Consider the following 24546-nt stretch of genomic DNA (forward strand, 5'->3'; position numbering starts at 1 on the left):
CCTCCTGTATCAGGCCTTGAGCTTCCAAGATAATAGTGTGATGTTGGATACTTCCCAGTAGAGTTTGGGAGCAGATTGATGCAGCAGCAACTTTTACTAGAGACTCCCTGGTTTTTGAGAAGAAATGTAGCCCCCCCAAAAAAGGGGGGGGACAACAAACACATTATTTGAAGCAAATCAATTTGCAATTACTAGATTAATTAAAAAGGCCCCTGTCAAAAAAACCTCAGCATGATTAAACAAAACAATTCATTATCCTCTTCTCTGATTAAAATTAAATTAATTAAAACAATTCCATTTACTTTAATTTGCCCTGCAGAAGTAGTTTTGCAATTCAGAACTGTTTTTCCCTCTTAACATACAGGACAACTTGCCAGCCTGCAGTCCTATACCTAGAGAGTAACCAGCCTCAGAGATCATCTACCCCCACCCTTCAGCCCCCTTACAGATGCCTACTGTGTGTTTAGATTTCAAGGGGTCAGGCCCAGCACTGCAGCCCTGCTTTCTATCAATCATGTGAAGCCCCTTTATTTATATAATGTGTGAAGGGGGATAGCAAGGCAATGTCATTGGTTTCTTAATTGTCACTTCTGATACATTAAAAAGCAGGTGTGGGGAACCTTTGACCTCCAGATGTTGCTGAACTACAAGTCTCCTTTTCCCTGGACATTGGCCATGTTTGCTGGGGCTGATGGGAGTTGCAGTTCAGCAACATCTGGCTGGCCCAGTGGCGTAGCGTGGGTTGTCAGCACCCGGGGCAAGGCAAGTAATTTGCGCCCCCTAACCCGTGGATTTGCGCCCCCTAACCCTAACCCCCAGATGTTGCGCCCGGTGCGGCCGCGCCCCCCTGCACCCCCCACGCTACGCCACTGGGCTGGCCAAATATTCCCCACACCTGCACAAATGGCTCTTGCTTTTCATCCAATCCAAAAGTACATCCAGAACACGCAGGACATCCCAGAGGTTTGCTGCCATGGCAACAACGTTACTTTCAACACTTCAAAAAGGTTTAATATTGGCTATTAAAGCTAGCATACTTTTTGTCCTTAAACTGAACCTTTACAGCAGTCAATAAAATGTGACAAGGTCCTTTGGAGCTTGGGTACGTGAAATGTCAGGCCCATCTGATGCTGATTTCGGAAATTCATGACAGGAAAACCTGGTTCACTTTCCTCTGCCCTTATAAAGCAGGGGGAAAACACACACCCAGGGGCTTTGCTTTTCAGGGCTAACCAATGCCTCTCTGGGCTCGTATTCAGAGGTCCCGCTGCTTGGGGCAAACAGACTCGTAATTCCAGCTGTCATGTAAGGAAGGCAAAAGCACAAGAGGAGATTTCATCAAATGCCTCTCACAGGAAAAGGTGGTGCTGGTCAGGCCTTCAAACTAATGTTGGTGAACCAGGCACAATGATTAAAACCAGGGATAGGGAGCCTCAGTCCAGGGGTTGACTATAATTCTCCAGGTCTCCACCTGGTCCCCACGACCCTCCCCAGGCTACACTGTCTCCTTCTACACCAGCCATGCTTTGTACTCCCCTTGAAGAAACTACAGTGGTGCCTCGCAAGACGAAATTAATTCGTTCCGTGAGTTTTTTCGTCTAGCGAATTTTTCGTCTTGCGAAGCACAGTGTCGGGAAAGTTTTGGAAAAGCTTTAAAAATCACCAAAGTCTTCAAAAACCTCAAAAAAGGCTACCACACCGCGTTCTATGAGTTGCTCCTCGAAGTCAAGTCGCAACTGTATTAACGGTGTTAAGAAAAAGGAAACAAACTTGCAAGACGTTTTCGTCTTGCGAAGCAAGCCCATAGGGAAATTCGTCTTGCGAAGCAGCTCAAAAAACGCAAAACCCTTTCGTCTAGCGGGTTTTTCGTCTTGCGAGGCATTCGTCTTGCAGGGCACCACTGTATCTTGTGATATATAGTAGGGAATCTTTGGGTCTCTCCTCCCCTCTCCCTATGCGGGTGATTTGTTCTATTTATCAAGGAGGAGAGAAGCAGTGTATGTCAGCCACAAGACAAACACAGAGAAGGTTGATTGGCGTCGAATTCAGCTTTCAGCAGCAATTCTGAGCAGGCACATGAATTCCATAAAGGTCTCCAAGGTACCGTAGCAAAGATAAAGCAGGGGACATGAAGTGAACAGCTAATTGGATTGTGCTTTGCCTCTGATTTATAAACTTCACCCGGAATTCCCCAACCTGGTGCCCTCTGGATGTGTTTGATTATGACTCTCATCAGCCTCAGTCAGCATGGGTCCAGGTGGGAGTTATTCCATAACACCTGGCATAAGCTAAAAATAAAAATGCAAATTATTGCAAAGTTTGCATGAAAACTTTGAAATGTGTGCAACTTTTTAAAATCTCCTTTCATATTATAGATATTTTAGGGAGGGTTATCTGAAAGCTGTCTAGCTCTTTCACATGATTTGTCCTTGAACGGTTGGATTCAAAGGAAAGAAAGATTCACAGAATGGGCTACATATTTCAAAACACAGCCTACTTGGATTTTGATTTGCCATATAACTGATAATCCCTTGTTCTGTGTGTGCAGCCCAAGGCAGGCTCATTGGTTTTGTCAAACGTCTGGCATACAAGGCTGGCAGAATTTTCTCATCTTGGTGGATTACAAATTGTCCAGGCTTGGATAAAAGGCCTTGTCGCATTTGCCCCATTGAAACAAATAGTATATTGGCGATATAGTAGACTTGAGGGTCGCAGTTGAGAGAGGGTGCTTCTCAGTTGCTAGCTTTATGGCACTGAAAGTAATACCCATAGATACTGAGTGAGCTAAAAGGAAATGCCAAAATCCATCCAGGTCCCTTTGACCATCCCAATAAAATATTTGAGCGGACTGCCCCCCCCCCAAAAAAATTGATGGACATTGCTGCCTTTCTTTCTTTTCTACATTTGGACTTCGGTTCTCAACAAGCCCTGTAAGCGAACTTGTAAAAGGTTGCTGGATGGCAAGAGAGCTGGGGTTGGGCAACACCCCTTCCCCCTGATGTTGTTTCTTGTGGCATGCTCTAGTTATCTCCCGCTTGGACTACTGCAATGCACTCTACGTGGGGCTACCTTTGAAGGTGACCCGGAAACTGCAATTAATCCAGAATGCGGCAACTAGACTGGTGACTGGGAGTGGCTGCCGGGACCACATAACACCAGTCCTGAGAGATCCTGCATTGGCTCCCAGTACGTTTCTGAGCACAATTCAAAGTGTTGGTGCTGACCTTTAAAGCCCTAAACGGCCTTGGTCCTGTATACCTGAAGGAGCGTCTCCACCCCCATCGCTCAGCCCGGACCCTGAGATCAGGGGCCTTCTGGTGGTTCCCTCATTGCGAGAAGTGAGGTTACAGGGAACCAGACAGAGGGCCTTCTCGGTGGTGGCACCCACCCTCCCTTCAGATGTGAAGGAAATAAGCAGCTATCCTATCTTATCTTTAAAAGACATCTGAAGGCAGCCCTGTTTAGGGAAGTTTTAAATATTTAATGCTGTATTGTTTTTAACAATCGATTGGGAGCTGCCCAGAGTGGCTGGGGAAACTCAGCCAGATGGGTGGGGTATAAATAATAAATTATTATTATTATTATTATTACTCATAATTGGAACTAAAACACACATACTTCCAACAGCAAGAGAAGCTCCCATTGACAGTCCCAGTTGCAGGGTCCTCTCTATTAAATCCCTCCCAAACTCGCAATAAAAGCCAGGGGAGGAGGGAGAGGGAGGAGGGACATTGTCCAGAGCTTGGCCATTTACTTTAAAGTTTTTTTTGCCACCCTTCCTCCCTCCCTCTCATATCACCATCCTTGTCTGGTCCTCACCCAATATTTTCTTCAAGCTGGGGCCTCTGTGCTGTGACATTGGTGTTATACTGGAGCCAGTGGGACTCAGGTTGAACTTCCCCCTCAACCGTGAGGTTCACTGAGTTGATGCTGGGCCAGTCACTACCTCTCAATCCAAACTACCTCACATGGCTGTGGTGAGGACAAAACGTTTGTGTGTGGTGGTGGAGAGAACCATTTATGATGCTTTGATCCCCTTGGAGGAAAGGTGGGCTTTACATGCAAATAATAAGCGTCTTTTGAAATTATTTATTTCTAATATGGCCATGAAAAGCATTTAATTTAAAAGCCATTTAAATATCCTTCATTTCTTTCTCTGTCTCAATGCTACATGAATTTGCGGATCAATTCTGTGGGGACAAGGAAAGCATGAAACCTTTGCTACTTCAAAGGCCACTTTGCTCCCCACCCCCCCCCTTAAAAGAGCCTTGAGAACAATACAGCAGGATGTTAAATGGTTTCTAAGCAGCAAGAGTCTTGTCACGTTTCATGGAATAGCATCAGCCTTCCGCAAGCATTGCCTTGGCTTCCAGGCTTTCTGCATTGCTCTTCCTATCAATACCAGAAAGATTTTGCCTTCAGGAGTGATTTACTTTGAGTTGTTTACCAGCAAATGAGCGCTTAATGAACAGACCACTCCAGCCACTTTGGAATAGTCCATAAAAACACCTGCTGTTTAACTATTCTTTAGACGGGGGATGAATGTACAGCTGGCTTCTTTGTTTTATTAGCATCAGGTTGTTGTTCTTCAGCAGCAGCAGCAGAAACAAAGTGCAGCAGCTTCTCTGTGTTTATTACAATGCTTAGCAAGTGTCTTCTACCTCTCAGCCTCATTAAACTCTCATTTTCCATGAAGGCCTCAAGGGTGCCATGAGGGAACTTCTTTTGGACACAGGGAGGATCAAAGTAAATCTGATTTTTAAAAATCATTTAGCTTGGCACTACCTAGTTGTTGTACCCAAAGCAATAGCCAGGGTGGAAGGCCTTGAGCTCTACTAGGTTGGTGTCAGTGGGAGTTCATCTTCCATTGCTAATCGAAGATGTGTGGCTTGTGTGTGGGATTCCAGTTGAAATCATGGCAAAGGTAAAGGGATAAAGTTCTCTGCCTCCATGCCTTGGTACCAATATAGTGTAGAGATAACCTATGCCAGCTTTCCTTCTCTTTTTAAATTATGCCATGCAAAACTGCATGAGAAAAATCATGCCTCATTTGGTCTTGGGAGCCCACATTTGCAGCACCTGAAGTTGAACTTAATAGGCTGTCCCTCACAAATGTAGCTGGGTGAGTAAGCACTGACCCATTTTCAACTGGACTTGAAGAGGACTTGGGCTTGATTTGATTTGGGTTTGTGTTGATGAAAATGGAGAAAGGGCAGGAATAAATCAGGGGTGGGGAACCACCAACCCACCCTAACTAGGCCTGGCACAGGACCCAAATTGGCTTGTGAGGAGGCTTTTCCTAACCTACCCCACCTGCCCCACATTTGATGCTATAAGTGATATCAGATGTGGGGCAGGTAGAGACGTAGGTACCCACAAACAGGAGCCTTAACATGTGCTCTTGATTGTTCCTTAGCAAGGGGGATGGGGCTTGCTGGCACAACCAATTAGCTGATGGTTAGTGACAGCAAGCCTATTTGAATGGCCTCATTTTTAAGTTTCTAATGAAGAACACCATAGCACAGTCTTGCCCTGCCCTATCCTAAGTGGGCTTGCTCTTGCCACTGATGAGTTGATGGGCAGTGACAACAAGTCTGCAGGGGTCAACTTGAATCTTCCTTTGCAGCATGGCATGGACTCGAGCCATGCTACTCAGGAAAAATGAGTCACCCAGTGTCAGGTGATTTCAGGTGACTGAGAGGTAAACAGGCCTGGCCACCTGTCAAAAGTGACCCACCAGGGGAGGGGGGACCAGGGATCTCACCTGCCAACAGGAGAAGCACACTGCTTCCACCCATGGAATCCTGGGAACTGTAATTTACCCACCATAAAACTACAATTTCCAGCACCTTCCACAAACTACAGTTCCTGGAATTCTTTGGGGAAAGTAATATGCTTTAAATGTATGTTGTCTGTGCAGCCTAAGTTTCATGCCATGTCAGCTGGGCTGCAAAGTCTGCAAGACCCAAAGGCAGCCCTCACTTAGGTAAAGTGAGAAGCAAAATCTACATCTGAAACTTTCTCCAAAAAGATGTTATCACAAATCCTGCAATCCTTTCCTGCAGCTGAACTCACCAGGTGATCAAGAAGTTTGACAAACAAATTGATGTTTGTCTTTGGAGCTTGGCAGGAGCACAGCAGCTGGCAAAATAACAAGGATGAATGATCAAAACTCATTTCCTAAGGGAATAACTGAGATTCAGATTGTCCTAATCTAGCCAAGGCTAGAACATGGTTAAACTGCACTAATGAATAGTTGAGGGTCAATTAAATAATTTGGCATCATTGTTTCAATACAGTCATGTAAGTCTACATCAAAATTCGCTTTCTGCTAGCCTCTTAAAAGAAACCAAGCATTCTGAATAAAACACACAAATCCCACACAAAAATCAATGGTAAGGAGACCTGTACAAAAAGCAAGCAAACAAATAAATCCAATTAAATTTGTTTTTGGTGGTAAATCAGCATCAGCAATGCAGTGGGATTTTTGCCATGATCCCAAACACATCCGCTCATTAGTGAACTGCCACTGATTATGCAACTCCCCCAGAAGCAATCAGATTTAGAACTGGGGCATTTATTTACTTAAGTATAATATGTATAAATAGACATTTAAAGAATGCAAATCAATGCTGTATTAATACTATAAGAGGGTAATAGAAAACCCCCAGTCCTTAAATCATATGGCGCTTGCCAAAGGTCCTGATTTAACCGATGAGGCTGGTTTCTCCCAAGCCACACCCAACTCACATATGATGTCAGGTGTGGGCCAGATAAGCCAAATCTCTAATGAAGCAATTGGAAACCTTCAGGTTCTTGTATGTGGCACCTTTCAAATATGTCACCAAGTGCAAGCTCCTCTGAAACCATTTCCACACAGGAGCTCCTGATTGACTCTCCAAAGCAGAGGTGATTCCTGCTGAAAGCAGAGCTTGCCATCAGCACTGAATTTCAATTCAGCATTGAATGCAAGCCCCGCTCTGGGCAGGAATTTTTGCAGCCCTGACTTAGATCCAAATCATGGCTGCAGAGATTCTTCCTGAAAGCCAGGGCTGGAAAGGAAGAATTGATGATGCACTTACAGGGCACTCCCAACTCTTATTATGAGGTTTGACACCAGGCATATGCCTTTGGCATATGTCATCAGGCGACTGACAGGTGAGCAGCTCCACTCACCTGTCAACAATTGTTCATGGCAAGTTGGTCAGATCCAATTCCCCACCTTGCTATAAGAGCCACAAACTTATAGTGAGGATCCCAGGTATCTGTGGAGTGGATCAAAATTTGAATGGCTACGTGAAAATATATTATGGGAGAAAAAATTGGGGACTGTAGCTCAGTGGAAGATCATGCATATGGGCAGCCAGGTACAATTCTTGGCATCAGGAGACAATACTCCTGCTGGAGAGGCATTTCTAGTTAGAATAAACAGGAGCTGGTAAGATACACACAGAAAGGAGGATAGTGGGCTGCTCATCTAGTCCAGTCCTCACCCTCCTGATGCCCTCCAGCTGTTTTGTTCCATCAGTCCCAGTCAGCACACTCATATAAGTTTTGGTCCAAAACATCTGAAGAACAGCAGATTGATAAAGACTTATATATCCCATCCATACTGGACCCTGTTAAAACCTGAGCTGAAATAGTACAGAGAGCAGTACAGCATCCATATTTAACCCCTAGCCAGCTTTGAGCTACACAGCAGGAAATGCTTGCTGAATCTCCCCTTCATGAACTGGTTTGACAAGTAACTGTTAAAATTGCCAAACAGACCTGTAAAAAGTGTATATTCTGTGTGACTGGCAACAGGTCCTTGTCAATCTGGTGCCAATGTTATTTACCATTTCAAAAGAATGGCTCAGACTGGCCAGGAAAAGGCAGTTAGCAGATACTGGAGGCATCCTGATTCACAGGTGACAAGCCATACCCTCAATTTCTGTTGTAGACCACCACCTCTTGTGATGCATCTATTGCAAGGTTATGATGTTTCATGGTGGTCTCTCTGTGAAGGTGGGCAGGCACTTCTGAGCGTTTAAAGACTGTAAGCTGATTTTTCTCTGGGCTCTTCACCTCCTTGTATGGGGCTGGGGAGACTTGGCTTGCAAACACATCAATAAAGGTCAACAGCTTGCCTTGCTTTCTTTGTTGTCCCATTGCGTTACCTCTGACCAGAGACACAAGGGATATCTTTTCCCTTGATTGGGGGCGGGGCGCGGAGCTGTAAAAGCCAAACTCCAATTTCCCCATAACAATCCTAAAATACCTAACCAACATACGGAACTACTTATACCAGGTCAGATTTATGTATTCAGAGACATTTGGATTAAGTATTCTGCACATTTGGATGAGCTTTTCTGAGTAAATTATTTTGCCGTGATTGAAGAACTCAGGAAATGCAGAGAAACTGAAGGGGACAAATATCTCCACTGGGCTGAGTGGCTGCCAGAAGGATGACTAGTAATCAAAGATATATTTTTGTTTCTTATGTTCTCAAGATATATTCCTGGAACAATTCTTAAGAAAATGAGATCCCATGATGATGATTGTATATACAGTGGAAAGTCATCTAAAACATCCAAGAAAATTTTACAATTATGATGCATGAAGGGAGCATGAATGTTCCAAATATAGTTTGTATTGAAACAGTGCTCTGTCACTGGTTATATCAAATTGGCTTGAAGATTCTGCTTATGTTTTCTTGGTGGTGCTTATAATACAGAAATGTAGAAGATTCTTTGACTTCACTCCTTGGATTTAAAAGCCACCCCCGCACTTAAAACCCAATTAACTACTTATTTGGATAGGGGAGGGTTTTTACTTTGAAGGCTCTCCCATTAGCATGCATTTTTGCAAATGACTCATCAGAAAAAGAATTATCTTTGGAAACAGTTTCATTTGTAAAGATAATGGAACTTTTAATTTTGCATGTTTAATAGAAAATAGGTTCTTTTATTTATTTTGATGGAAATCAGGGATTGGGAACTCATGGCTCTCCCAATGTTGCTGAACTCCAGCTGCCATCATGCCTACCCAGTATAGTCGGTGACCAATGGCCACAGGTTCCTCACTCTTGAATCCTCAAAATTGGTAATCTGAGACCTCCCATATTTCAAATTTTCCAATAATGCATTTTTCCTTCTAGGATGTTAGGCAATTAAATAAATAAAGTGTGACCAGCCTTTCAGAAGATTCCTGTGTCAACAACAGGTACCAAGAGACATTTAGAAGAAACATTCTGTTATGAAACCCTTTTTGTGGATATGAAAATTTACCAAGCTGAAATGGCAAAGGGATTTGGGCTATAGAATCATAGAAAAAACCTGGGAACATGTGCACATGAATTAGTACATAATTTCCACAGGTTGGAAAGAAGACCACACTAATAATCTATTTACCGTATTTTTCGCTCTATAACACGCACCCGACCATAACACGCACGTAGTTTTTAGAGGAGGAAAATCCGTAGGCATGCCACCCATAGGCATTTCCTCCATAACACGCGCAGGCATTTCCCCTTACTTTCTAGGAGGAAAAAAGTGAGTGTTATGGTGCAAAAAATACGGTATATGCTTCAGGGCTTTAGCACAATGAAAGAAAATTCATTTGATGTATAATGATAATTCTTGGACATGCAAAGGATTTTTATATCTGCTGGAGTTTCATATAGTTATGGAGTTAGGAAATGAATGATAAAGATTATTAAAACCAACTCTGGGTATGATTTACCACTGGACCCTTTGACTGCATTTGATGCCTAACAAGATCAGCAGCAGATAATTATTCTCCCTCTCACTGACCAGTTAAATGGAAATCAAAAAATTGATTAAGAAATACAGATTACATTGTTGTGAACAAAATTGACTTGTATAGCTAGATATAGTAAAGTAATATAAAAATTAAAAGAAACAGCTTTCAAGAGAAATTGACTTTATTTTTTAATTTTTGGAATATCAGATATGGACAAAATGTACCTTCAAATTATTGCTTTGTTAATGATTAAGGGAATTTAATATTGCATTTTGTAATATGCTTTATTAATTTTCTAAAGGTTTCATTCTCCTTTTCTTTTAAAGGACAGAATAAAGAAAATGTAAAAGAATAAAGATCACAACCTTTATGGTCTTTTATATGCGCTCTGCCAGATGTTACATGTTTAATATGGAAAAAAGAGCACAGCATATAAAAATGTGCTTGCGGGTTCAAAGATGCAAAAGTTGCGTTTCTTTGTTCTGCTCCCTCCCACTTCACTTGAATTCCCCCCTCAATTAAATTGATTTCTAAGAGTTCTCCTTTCCTCACTGAATTATACATGATGATTGTTTTTAGCCATAATGATAAAATATCTCTTACTGCTACAGAAACAAACCTGGGCAAGTCCCATATTCTACCCTTTGATATAGCCATGAATTGATTTCCACTAACCAAGCTGCTATTTTCATCTGAACTGTGATTAGTGCTAACTACAGTTTAAGAAAACAGGCCAGGATGGAAACTATGGTTTGAAGTTGGCTGCTATTCCCAAGCCATACTTGATGCTAACCAGGTAACTTCAGTTACTTGAAAATGGTAGTTGTTATGTTCTCCCTATAACTACAGTGGAGGAGAGAGTGCACATAATGTGAGGTTTATGCATGTAAGACTAAACCATAGTTTAGTGTTGCATGTGAACCAGGACAAGGGGGCATTTTTGTGCTTTACAATTCAACAAGTGAATATTTTAGGCTTTTAAATAAAGTCATTATGTTAGAGCTAGCTTCTTCCTGTGGAATGAGGAATACACACATAAACTCAAGACATCTGGATTTGCTATCTGACCTTGAAAAGTAAAATAGGGTGTTGTGGGCTTCCTTTTTTTTTTTTAATCTGGCAAATACTGGATGCCACAGTGTCAAGGACAAGGAAATGGGTGGATTGGATCCATTTATCAAAAAGTTTCTCGCACATTTAAAAGCAGGCTTAGCAGATCAGAAATCCAAGTTCTGCATTTTCATGTGATCACAACTGATCAGGGTTTTCAGGATACAAAAATATGGGAGGAAAATAATGGTGAGGCAGAAATCATATCTGATGAAACCACATGGCTGCTTAATATATGATCAAGGAGCTAGGAAACAACCCAAAATTCAATACAGAGGCCAATCAACATTCAGGATTTGCTGTGCCTGAGTTTATGAGCTCTTAGAAAAACGGGTACACCTTCATTGTGGCTGCTGGCAGGGCTGGCCTTATCTTTAGGCAGAGTGAGATCAGTTAACTCAGGTGGAAGATGCTGAAGGGAAGAGATTGGTGGTAACATGTTGGAGCAGAGAGCTGTTTGTGCCATGCACGGCCCTGCCCTGCCCAGTTCCCTCTGCTGCTATTAAGTGTAGTGGCAGATTGAAATGATTCAACTGTGGTCTGATCAGATTCTGTATATGAAATGAAAGCTGTACTATTTTGCCTTTTGCCTCAGGCAGGAAAATGTCTTGGGCCAGCCCCGGCTGCTAGATAGATTCTAGAATCACAGTTGGCTTGGAAGGCTGCCTAGTAACTGATATCTATTGAAAACGTCAATACAGTCTGAAAGATGTGAAAGCCAGAAGATGAATTCAAACACATGTCAGATTGTCAAAACTAGGATCCTTTATTCATTTTAGTTAGGGTTGTCCTTAGAAGATCACTTGGACAAATATCCAAGCATGTGAAGCAAAGTGCTAGGAGTGTGGAGTAAAATTTGCTAATGCTAGAGTGTGCAATGTGTGGTCCTACAAATCAACTTTAGCTGCTGTGGCACAAGGTTCGCATTGTAACCTGCACTGTAGTGCTTGTGCACTAAGCAAGATAACAAAAACCATGTAAACTATGTCACAATGTGGAACAGAAAATGAAACATACATTTCCCCCTTGTTTTCTCTAGGGAAAAGTGCCTTCCTGCGTCCCATAATATAACAACCCATTGGGATTTGAGCAAAAAAACAACAACAACCAAAAAACCCACAGGCAACAGTACTTCATAGTATATCAGCACCCAGTGATCTAGTTCTGTGACCATCTCTGTTGTTTCAGGGGAAAGGGGAAAAGTCTACGAACTTGAGAAGCAAATGTTGACATCAATAGCATCCATTTCAAAGACATCATACTATGAATATTCATCAGTTCTCATAATTGCATCCATTTAAAATTTGACTTTAAACAGCTTTCCCCCCTCACAGAAAGTCCCTGAGAGATTTTTTTTTTTTGCCTCTCCAATGGTTAAAAAAAGCTTCTTCCAGTCAAGTCAGTGTGCGTTATAATTCTACAAAGTCTACAAGATCCAGTGCTAAATAAATACAGCCTAAGTGGAAACAAGGCAAGGCAATGCAAACACACAGATAAAGGCAGAAGACCCTTTTATTTCGCATAGACAAAATGCAAAGAGTGTCTCATTAAATTAATATAAAAAGAAAATAACTGCCAAAACCAAATTGCTTCCCCCTCCCTTCCCCACTTCACTGACTGACAGCACTCATCCTAATTAACAATAAAAGAAAAGGAAAAATAACTGATCAAGGACCCATTTTCTAGTTTAAAAAAAAATTGTGCAAAACATGACAAAAGGGTTTTGTTTTTCTTTCTCAAATAAATATTCCTTCTAAATTCACAAACAGGGTGGTTTTTTAAAAAATTGTTTTTGTTACTTGTGTGTGATGGAACTCCCAGTTTAAAATATTTTATTTAGTCCCCATGCACTTTGTAGAAAATCAGTAAAAACACAAAAGCTTGTGAATATCAGAAAAACTGGACAACCTTTTCTCAAAAAATTCAGGAGGTCCAGTCAGATGAAGCTCACACTCAGACAGAAAAAAAGCAGGAGAGTCTTTGCACTGTCTGTAGGTTGCATTTGTGTCCCAAATATTTTGGCAATCTTCTTCTTTAATTATAAATATTGGAATTCGATAAAAAAGGTAGCTTTGATTGGATTTCTTTTTAAATAACCGTTAAGTATTTACAGCCACTGTCCAGCCATGCTCTCTCTTTGTTATACCAGGGTATAAGATTTTGCGTAGGGATTGTTTCCTTTCAAGTGGCTCCGGGAGTCCAGAAGGGATTCTTGGGAGCTGCTCATTTTAGCTGCCTGTCCTAGCTCAGCTCCTTCTCGCTGAGGTAATGTTGCTACGGCACCAGGTTGCCATGACTGGACTTCTCTTGTGGATGAAGTCTCCATAGGTATTGGCTCCAAGACTGTTGGGCGCTTCAAGGTCCGGCTTTTCTGAGGTTCCAGGCAGGTCTGTCCTAAACCCAGGTCTCTGCTAGTGCCTGGAACACCTCGGTTTAACAAAAAGTCCATTCTAAGATACGGCGGCAAATGCATGAGGTCACCTGTTCAGGGAAGGAGGGGAGGGGGAAAGAAAAAGAGAGTTTCTTAGTTACTCTCCTGTATATAGAAAGCTTATATCCAATGCAGAAATAAGTATTATTCCCCTATCTAGTCACCCACTGTAAAACATAGTCTACCTTGTTCACGGCATCAGTTTTTCAAGAGATTAACATCAATTTAGAGAACTATTGATCCATGAAATATGAGGACAACTTGAAGCTTATTTCAGTACAAAAATAATATGCACTAGGTGGAAAGCAGTCAACTTTCAGGCAACTTCTACCACTGTTGATGAGCAGGGCTTATCAGCATTTCCTGGTCAGAACTAAAGAACTATATGGTGCAGGGAGGTCCTGATCTGGTGCTGTTTTGTGGAAACCTTACATGCTAGTTTTCTGCATGGTAAAAGCAGGAGATGTGACAGGAAAGATCATTAGTACAGCTCCAAGCTGTTGCAGTAACACCTCCATTCCTACCTGGTCGGGGGGCATCTAAGCTCATTTTCTTCTCTGGCTCGCTCCCACAAATACTGCAGCATCAAAACCTGGCCTGTTTGACTCCTGAACTGACATGCCAAACATCACTTTCATAGCAAACAGTTCACCGGTGCTCATGACACTTCCTGGTTTGCTAAAGACTGCAAAAATGAGGGGAGGCCACAATATATGGCTCATCATGTGCTTGTTTGGTCAGCTGATAATATGCACTTCAAGCTTGATCTGAATATAGATAAGTTTCTTCCAGCTATAGAGTTTATCCGTATTGAAAACAGTTTTAAAATAGATTAATCCTAGCAGTTCACTAATGTATCAATGTGAATCCAATATGCTTGTGTCTCAAGAGTTGGCTGCCCAAACTGCACCCATGTATAACAGAAATAAGCCAGAGGTTTTTCCATACAGCATATTCCTAATAATAGCACAGTTAGTTCCATGAGCTACTTGCAAAGGAGAGACTTGGAGGCTGGTCTGTGCCATAGAGTTCAGTTAGAAACCATGTTGAGCTAAACACATAACACAAAGTTTCCCCCCTCCGGTCTAAACTTAATAATACAAAAAACTGCCCAGTAATTAAAGATAAAGCAGATTCCTTAGTTGGCTTCATATAAGCAACAACTATGCTATTGTTACCAAAAAGACAAATAGTTCCTGTTCTCTTCCTGATTTACTGTCACAGAAAGAGAAAATCATTCAGAAGTTTGGACAGAATCTCTGTTTATTCCTGCAGGCTTTGCTTGGTGCCATATGCTTTTTTGCAGCTAAGTTTCCAACACAGATGTATGGTGCACTATTTTTAGAATAGTGTGCGCTTCTTGTCTTGGGAATAGATTAGCATACTTTAGCATTTACATAAGGCTACCCATTGGAAATAGAATAGGAAGGGCCTGAGGGTCTTACAATTGCCAATTTATATTTCTCTAATTCATTTCACCCTAAAATACTTTGGATGCATAAAAATTCATTTGAGCTAAAACAAAAACACAGGAAGCAGCACAGAACAATGGGACTCAGGAAGAAGAGCCAGAGGTGAGACCAACATATTGAGGGTAAAATAAGCTTTTCCAGACCCCTCTTTTTCTTTAGCAAACTAGGGAACAAAAATACTTAGGGCCTATCAATATAAAAGACTTAAAGTGGTTTAATATCCTATCCAGCCTTCTCCAACCTATGACTCCCATGAGCACCAGCTACCATGGCAGATGGTCAGAGATGATGGGATTCTAGTCCCAAAGATGTGGAGAGCACCAGGTTGGGGAAAGTCAACATGCTGCCTTCAGGGAACTCTATGTGCTATAGTCCTGTGAGAAGAGCTAGGGAATCTTCTTTAAAAAGCATTAAAGTATAATTCTTATTATGAAACTCTTATAAATCTAATATGTGTAATTTGCTTTTAGAATTTGCCTAGAGGGCATCTTCTTCTACAGCTGATTCTATGGCATAGCTATAGCAACATCCGAGGAAGTGGTCTGAGCTAGAGGGTTTTATGGTACAGTTGCTGTTTCAGACTGTGACACCTAGGGATGAACACATGCCTTTTTTTGTCCATTTCTGGCAGCTTCATTAATTTTGTTTCTCATTTGTTACTATCTCGTTCATTTTCTCTCGTTTCATTTCTACACTAATCGCAACAGAGACTAAGCCTGTTCTGAAGCCTATAGCTTTCAGGTTTTTCATCCAAGTGGCACTCAGTGTGCTGGTAGTGTAAATACACTTCATGCAATATTAGATCTACCAAATTTCAGACAGATTGGACAGTCTTGGGATTTTATGAGTACCCCAAAAGAGGATGATATCCTTTAACAAGCTTCCCATTGCTTTATGCTTCAGTACAGCTTTCATAGCTGTACTCAGCCAAATGCATGAGAGCACGAAGTCTCTAGGCAGCACAGAGCTACACACACACACACACACACACACACCCAACCAACCAACCATCCCTATGCATCCTGCCACCATCTTTGCTCTTGACCTTTGCATATTTAGTGCAAAGGTCTGAAGTCACATTCTCAGCAGATTCAATTTAGATATTCAGCTGAATGCACAAAAGGTTGGGAGTGGAAAGAACCATGTGTCTGGTGATGTTGGGTTGGCGTACACAGCCCCATGTCCCTCCACACACTCTGCACACTCATGTGTTTGGCCCATGAACAGGGCTCAGGCCTTGTCACTTTCAGAGCACTTGAAACTTTCCCCTCCCTACAGAATATTATCTGGCTGTATCCATTTGCTAAGCAATGCAATACTTCTCAGCAGTTTCAGGAATCCTTCCGATGAGAGACAAATGGAGAAAATGAAAATAAACCATTTTGATTTGTTTTGCCTATTTGTTTCAATATTTTCAGTCGTTTCTCACAGAAACGAATGGGGATGCATTCATTTTAAACTCATTCTAAATATGAAAGCACACTCTGACATTATTTCAGCCAGGGCCACCGAACCGAGTGTGTGTGTGTGTGTGTGTGTGCAGAGGATACGCATGTATCGGGGCTTCATGCTAGCAGGGCCCCTAGCAAAAAAAAATGTCATCTGGACATTTCTGAAGGCAGAGCACAAATCACAGAGGCAGCTCCAATGCTTCAGCGGTAGGCAGCACCATTGCTAAGGATCACTATTGCTTAATCCAGGCTTCCTCAACCTCGACCCTCCAAATGTTTTTGGCCTACAACTCCCATGATCCCTAGCTAGCAGGAACAGTGGTCAGGGATGATGGGAATTGTAAGCCTGGCTTAATCACTATTGCTAAGTAATCAGAGGAAGGAAGGATGATCACCCCCACCTGGGACTCAGGAGGAGCCCTTCCCAGGTCAGCAGAGAAAGCAAGAGAAGCCAGATGAAGGAGGTATGTTTGGTATGTTTGCTTAAATGCTTTGCTCATGTCCACATTATTTCATTCACTCCCCAAGTGTGCTGCCCTACAGAATAAACCACAATTAGTTGGCTTTGGTATGTTTTACTTGGAAGTATTTCCCTTGAAATAATGTTTTCCTTTCTGCTAGGGCAAATGGTGATATTGCAGACCCCCATCCCACAGATACAAAACAAATCAAATACAATAATAAAACATTTACTTACTTACAGCTGCAGCAAGTTAAAATTCCTCTAGCATGTACTTTAACATAAGTTCTTTTTTAAAATCACAGTTGGCAAAATGTTTTGTGCTTAGAGATACATTGAATCTGCACATAGTTGTTGTATATTTGTATCTTAATTTTCCTTCCCAGGAGCTCAAGGCCATGAACACTTGCCCCCTTTCCCCATTATATCTTCACAACAGTCCTGTGAGGCAGGCAAGGCTTACAGCTGGTAGTTCAGACATCGCACATACTGCACTTTGAATATTTTTTGCTTGTTCTTATTTATCAGGGTTGGCGAACTTTTGGTTTGTTTTAGTATTTTTGCTGTAAATATCAGGACTACAGAATGATGCAATTTAAGCAAGGAGGCTGTTTTCTGGAGGCTTCTTCTTTACATGATCTATAAATAAAGTTAATTAAGAACATGAGAGCTGCCTGTTGGATCAGGCCAATGGTCCGCGTTGTCCGACATGCTGTTCTCACAGTGACCAACCAGATGACTATGAGAAGCCCAACATAGCACCTGATTGCAATGGCCCTCTCCCCTCCTATGGTTCCTAGGAACTGCTATTCAAAACCACGCTGCCTCCAACTGAGGAGGCAGAACATAGCTATCATGGCAGTAACCATTGATAGCTTTATCCTTCATAATTTTGTCTATTCCTCTTTTAAAACTATCCATGTTGGTGGCTCCTGCTGAAGTAGGTGCTGCGTGACATGCATTTGTACTTTGCTTTTCTACCGGAGCTCAAGGCTGTGCACATTATTGTCTCCTTCCCTCCTTTTCTAATTGCAACAGCCCTGCAAGATAGGGCAGGCCAAGTTAATACATATATATAAGCAGAGGTTCTTGTCAATAAATTGCAGGGGAGTGGGAGGCAGGGACGTGGGTGGCGCTGTGGTCTAAACCACAGAGCCTAGGGCTTACTGATCGGAAGGTTGGCGGTTCGAATCCCCATGTCAGGGTGAGCTCCCATTGTTCGGTTCCTGCTCCTGCCAACCTAGCAGTTCAAAAGCACGTCAAAGTGCAAGTACATAAATAGGTACCGCTCCAGCAGGAAGGTAAACGGCGTTTCCGTGCACTGCTCTGGTTCGCCAGAAATGGCTTAGACATGCTGGCCACATGACCCGGAAGCTGTATGCCGGCTCCCTCGGCCAATAAAGCGAGATGAGCGCCGCAACCCCAGAGTCATCCATGACTGGACCTAACGGTCAGGGGTCCCTTTACCTTTTTAAGCAGAGGTTCTTGTCAATAAATTGCAGGGGAGTGGGAGGCAGGGCCCCCCAATCCACGCATAGTGTACAAGGCCTAGGAAATCCTCTTGCCATCTCTGATGCCCCCTGATGTAGGCTGATAATCCCCAACTGCTCTAGATTCAAAATTGCATTGAACAAGAGACCATCGCCACAACAGCGTCATTACTAAGACAGATTCTCATTTATAACAATGCATTGTAATTCTACTGCAGACACTTGCAGTATGAATGGTGGATGATGACGCTGTGGGATTCTATTGATTATGACAAACATGAGGGTATAAATTGTGCTTTGTGTGCTTTTTCAATTTACCATTTTAAATCCTAATTATTTTATGCGCAGCAAAAGTTTTCCAAACAGTGTTTAGATTTGTTTTCACATCTGTTACCTGGTAATTACTTGCAAGCAATATGGCATATGCTCAAACGGTAGCCATCCATGTAGTCTCATGCATGGCTGTAATACTGTGGCAACTGGTTTGTGCTGATGGTGCTGCAGCAGAATACTGTGTGGACCCATCATGGCTTAGAACAGTCTCCCCCAGGCCCAATTCCGTTATAAGAGGTCCCTGCTATGCGGAGGCTGGTAGGGCTGCACTCATGTGGCACTTTACCTTTCTTTCGGTTTGTGCAGAGGGTAGCTTTGCCCTGGTGCTTACCTGAGGTCCTTTTGCTGCACCGTCTCTCTCTTTATTGCTGGTGTGTGTAGTTTTGCGTGATGTTGTTTCTAGAAAACGTGACTGTTGCTGGCTTGTTAGCACCAGTTGACCCCTCTGAAGAGGGGATGCAGCCCAATGTTAGAAGATTCATGTGCTTTCTATGCAGTAGACCCTAGGTTCCATCTCTGCCATCTCCAGCCAGGGCTGGGAGGGTTCCCTGCCTGAAATCCTGCAGACCTTTTGCCATTCGGCATGGACAATATGGAGAGATGGACTATTTGTCTGATTTAATAGGAGGAAGCCTCTTGGATTCCTCCTGTGTGCCACTATGAGAGTCAGTTTGTAGGCCAGAAAACAACTAGCTTGGTTGATGTGCTGATGTACCTGTCATTGCACCAAGCCTCATGGAGCTTATAGACAGACTGAATAAAAAATAATACTGAAAGAGGGCTGTTCATCTTGCATTACATTTTTCCTTTTGTTAGGATCAGAGTTGGAACAAAAAGTATTTTTGAAGGGAAATAAATATTATAGGGCTCCATCTGGAGTTTTAAGATTAAGTCTGATCAACAGAACAGATCAAAACTTATGACAATCAATTTTTTATAAAGTGGAGATTTCACAGCCAGAAATATGGAAAATGTTCAATTTTCATGATCTAAAATATTACCAGTTTCTGCACAAGTAAGATTTGTTAGATCTTGCTAAAGGACAATGCAGCCAAATGATAACATTTCCAGGCAAAGCTTTAAGTAATAAGATGCTTCACTGGCTTTGATACTCTAATTACCTCTTTTCAGTGGTGTGTGTGCTTTATTAGGAATGAAAGCAAACCTTTCAACTCAAGAGCACTGAAAATGAGTGTGCTTAATAATTCATGAACTGAGGCTTAATTACTACAAAAGCTATTCAGAAATGACAGACTTTCTAATATAACTTAAAATATTTGAGCTTTCCATTTGGATAAGAAAAGCATGTGAAGCAATAAGCATCAGTCCATCCAATACACATTTTGTGGTATACATAGGCAATACCATCACCTTAAGTTAAGGACTGATTCCACCGGGACTAAGCTTGTGAGCAGTCAATGAATTGCTTCCTTGTCTAGAAAGTGCCATGAAAAATGGAAATGTTCCATTACATTTACATGGCATGAATCCAGCTAAGCGCCGTGTGCACAATGGATGCCACTTGCACACTTGTTTGGGGATGAACAGCTAGTGAAGGTACTTGCCCAGTGTTTGGTGGGACTGCACACACATTCCTGCATGCATCAACATTTGCACTGGGACCATGTAATTGGAAGTATTGTCATTCCCGGAGTAGGCAATTAAGCAACAGGCGTTTGAAAACTAATAATTTCCTACTACAATTTAATTAACTGCATACCAAATAATGTACCAATCTCCTTGGGGGTGAAACTGTGTGCTGCTTAGCAAATGCATTTCCATAAGCCTGGGTTTGCCATGCCAACACAAATGTGTGGAGTGGAGGATTTGTAGGGAAAAACTGGCCAGGCACTTTGGGAAGTATTAGCATCATGAGTGATAGCTCAGTCAGTCAGTAGAGCATGAGACTGTTAATCTCAGGGTCGTGGGTTTGAGCCCCACATTGAGCAAAAGATTCCTTTGTTGCAGGGGGTTGGACTTAGCTGACCTTTGTGGACCCTTCAAATTCCATGTTTCCATGCCTCATAACATTTAGTCTTGCCCATAGGAGATAAAAATAGCAGACCTCTCTCTGACACAGGGTCGCTTGTTAGTTTGTTAAAGGAGGGTAATGGGGTGTGTGTGGTCCCACATATGGACTGGTCCACATCAACACTGGCCAACATCCCTGGCATCCCTCTTTGTGCTCAGTCTACCCAATGATGTTACATCTTCCCTTGCATTGGTCCTCACCTGTTTATCTTGGGGGCTGAAAATGACTCTGTTTCTGGCTGGTTTCTCAGCAAGACCTATTGTTCCCAGCAGTTTCTATTCCCAAATTCTCTCTACCTCCCTCACCAATGAACCTGCCAGCTGTCCAGTTACACATTCAGCATTGATGTGATTGGGCTCCATATCACATAGCATGCACACCACACAAAGAACATTCAAGATGGAATCCCAGATGGATGAAGATGCTGCCTCATGTGGAGCTGCCCTATACATGTGCATCTGGGTGTATTATACGATTCCTTCATATAGCCATGGAAAGCATGGCCAGCAGTGGGTGTGGTCAACACTTTTGTTGACAGCAATGGGGCAGGGCTACACACTATGACCCAATAACCTCTACATGGATTATTTCCATGAATAAAGTGAATCTTCTAATGTAAGAAGATTTTGCTTCAAAATCTCCAGCTGAACAAGTTTACTTTCCCCTCAGTAAGGAAGTACAAGTAAACATTACAGATTCGCCTTCACTTCCTCTAGACTTAGACAACACTCTTCAAGGGATGTCAAAATTGTGGCTGCAGCTGAAACAATTGTTCTTTCACTACAAAAATAGTCCAAACCCAAGAAGCAGTCAGTAGGTGTCCAATTCTGCCAGTTTCCACATCACCACAGCTCACAGGACTTTTAAAAGTTCTACATTAATGCAGCAGCAAAGTTGCAGGAACTTTGAACTGAATCTTGCTGTGTAAAATCAATACAAACTCTGCATTTGAATCTTGGAAACATTCTAAATAAATCATGAAAGAATGATAGAAGAGGCACCATATACTACAAGCTCTGTTCCCCTTCTTGGCTCGTCACACAAGCTGGTTCATATATTTTTAAGAGGACATGCCGAAACTGATCTTCCAGTCACTTGATAAAGGATAGAAAACATATTAAACTTATCACTCATGTACCCTACATTTTACTAGCTTGCTGATGACTGCATACACTGAATGGAAATTCTTTAATAATGCAAAATGTCAAAGGAAGCTCATTTACCACTAGAGTTCATTTGAGAACAGAGGAAACCATGTAGTGTGTTCCTGGAATAAGTTTGGGTTAAAAATTCAATAAGGGAAAGACACTGCACTAATACTTCACATATTGGGCACTGCAACTTGACCTCAGTTCACCTTCCTAGCCCACCAGTCAGCTCTGAAATAATCCTTAGCACTCCTGCCACATCATAGTCACCAAGCTGTAGAATAGTGTCCCACTCTGGCAGAGACGGGGCTGAATCTAGATGCATCAAAGAAGTGTTTCAGTTTAAAGCTTTGTAAATTTAAACAGGGAAATCAGGTAGAGAAAAAAATGGGCTCCACATCGCCATCTGGTGGCACAATGTTATATCGCACATACAACGCATATAAATCACCTTTTCTTTACCAATCTAGCTGAGTCCAGGGTTCCTCATGGATACCATATGCAACCTTTTAGGGACTCTTACCAGCTATGTTGGGGTTGGTCCAGATTCTTTACATCGCCATTATGCTCCATCCTTGCGGGCCAACTTGGACAGGTGATTAGGGCTGCCCGCCTGGCCTCATTATTATGTCAGGTGACAACTTCTAAGGGGCCCCTTTGAAGTCTGTTTGCAAGCATGGTTTAGATTCAAACCACACCTGCAAATGGACCTCCCCCCCTGCTTTGCAGACAGTGTCCCCTCAATTGTACTGGGGGAGTTCTTAATGGAAACATGCAATGCAACAGATCCCAACAGGGTTGGCTGTCAATGCCAATCAGCAGTCGGCCTGTCCTGCTTGCAAAGGAACAGTTAGGAGCTCACTTTAAGTTTTTAATTGTTCTTTTGGAGCTGTACCTTTACCTGCCTAACACATAAAATCACAGAATTGTAGAGGGTCATTTAGTCCAACTCCCTGCAATGCAGGAATCTTTTGCCGAACGTGATCCTGAGATTAAGAGTCTCGTGGTCTACCGACTGAGCCATTAGAGCCATTACAACTTGGCAGAAATCCCGCTGAGAACAGTCTCGTAAGCACTTTATTGGCAAGTACTACCCAATATTCTGGGATCTAGATCAGTTTTCAGCCACAGTTACATATTACTCTTTGCACCGTTTTAACTAAAGCTAGTATATACAGCCAGACTGATTTTGCATGCCCTATCAGTTATGCTACAATTTAGTCATTGGTCGTTTATACCTGAATCATCCTGGCAAGGCTTGAGCATACACTCATGCAAACATAGCTTATGGACCCATGGAGATAATTTACCATAGTGTTCATATCACCACCTGAAATGTTGTGCTCATCTGTCCTATCTTGTTGAATAAGAATTAGGTAATACATCTACAGACGTGTGGTGCAAGGGTTGTCTGTATCTAGGCATAATTAGGGTGGACTTTCTGGACACAAGCACACCACACTACCAATACCCTTTAATGGGATAGGAATTGTCAGGTGCCACCTGCCCAATCTACATAGAAAAATACCTTCTAAACACTACCTGGAGTGGAATAGGATCTATTATGCTGCTTCAGCTATCAAGTAAATGGGCCCTAACTAGTCAACCATTGTCAGAATGATCTGAATTTGAAGATATTCAGAATCCAAGGCTTAGTATGACTTGGCAGAACTTCCTTGACTGACTGTATGTACAAAGTAGTTATAGTAACTGATTCTCTTTAAGTTCAGCAGTGATCAGATCTGAATGATGTTGACAGTATGTGTTGTATTAGTTTTGCTAATTAATCTACTGAGGCCAAAAGTAAAGAATTTCTTCTTTATGCTGAGAGATTTCTAACTACAAGGACCATGGACTAAAAAAAATAAGGTGAAGGTGAAAGTGTAAGGCAGAGCTTTCCAAATTGTGTCTCGTGACATGTTAGTGTGTTGGCTGCAGTGTGTAGGTGTGTTGAGCTAATGCTCCCCATGTTTGTCCCGGGGCTGGAAATGGGTTGGTTTAATTTCTGGTTTGCTAGTAAAACTGAATTACTGTGTCGTGAAATGATGCATGTCTAAAAAGTATGTCACCAACCTAGTCCAATCGAGTGTGCTCCCTGATGACAACCCCTCTTATACATACCCTGCCATCCAATCTTGTAGTTTCCGTATTTTGCTGTTTTTTGAAGAAGCAAGCAATGAAATGTATGGTTTCTGGACACCAATAGTTATCCAAAGATGGTAAGAAAACCCATCCATTAGTTGCCTGTCGCCCTACTGAACCAGTACACAGGGGAAATTCCATTTGCCCTATGGAGAGAGTTTTGATCTTCATCCTTAGGGTTTTGTAGAATGATGCTTGTTAGCTTGTGTATTATATCATCCATAGTCATCATGTCACATTCCTTCAGGCAAGTGCCAATTAATGCTTCTCATCGTTAGGGAGCCTTATGTTGCTCTGAAGCCAGCCACTTAAGAAAAAGCGAACAGCATAATGAAAAGTAGCCTAGCTGAAGGCTAGCAGCAAGACCTGTAACTGACCTGAGAACCTTATGAAGAGGCTGCATCACTTACTGTTCCTAGGGAAACAATTGTTTCTGGTTACATATCCTGTAACAGCTTTCTAAAGTAATTCACAAGCCATATCTCATTAAAGCAAGATCACATGCTTCAATTGCTACAATAGGTGAACCAAAATACTTGTCAGGTCAAGCTGAGGTCCAAATTCAGGAGACTATAAAAGTTTGACAGAAACATTGTGTTTAGAATGTATGTGGGCTTTCATTTCAATCGAAATTAAAGTGTTCCAACTTGTACTTTTGGTTACTACTTTGGATACACTGAATGACTACGTATAGTACAAAAAAAGAGGTTTAAATGGATTTCTCTGTTCTGTC

At 42.1% G+C, this 24546-nt stretch overlaps 1 protein-coding gene across 1 annotated transcript in view; it reads right to left on the reverse strand.

Moving 5' to 3' along the window:
- Window positions 1-11596: 11596 nt before the first annotated feature.
- The window catches only part of DSCAM (DS cell adhesion molecule), a 337767-nt gene continuing 324817 nt past the window's right edge, over window positions 11597-24546 (reverse strand). Inside the window, exon 33 of the mRNA XM_082221311.1 lies at window positions 11597-13335. Coding sequence (XP_082077437.1) covers window positions 12995-13335 — 341 coding nt within the window. The 3' untranslated portion in view covers window positions 11597-12994. The remainder of the gene's footprint in view (window positions 13336-24546) is intronic.

The sequence above is a fragment of the Podarcis vaucheri genome, assembly GCF_965113315.1.
Source record: "Podarcis vaucheri genome assembly, chromosome: 4".
In the NCBI taxonomy this organism is placed as follows: Eukaryota; Metazoa; Chordata; class Lepidosauria; order Squamata; family Lacertidae; genus Podarcis; species Podarcis vaucheri.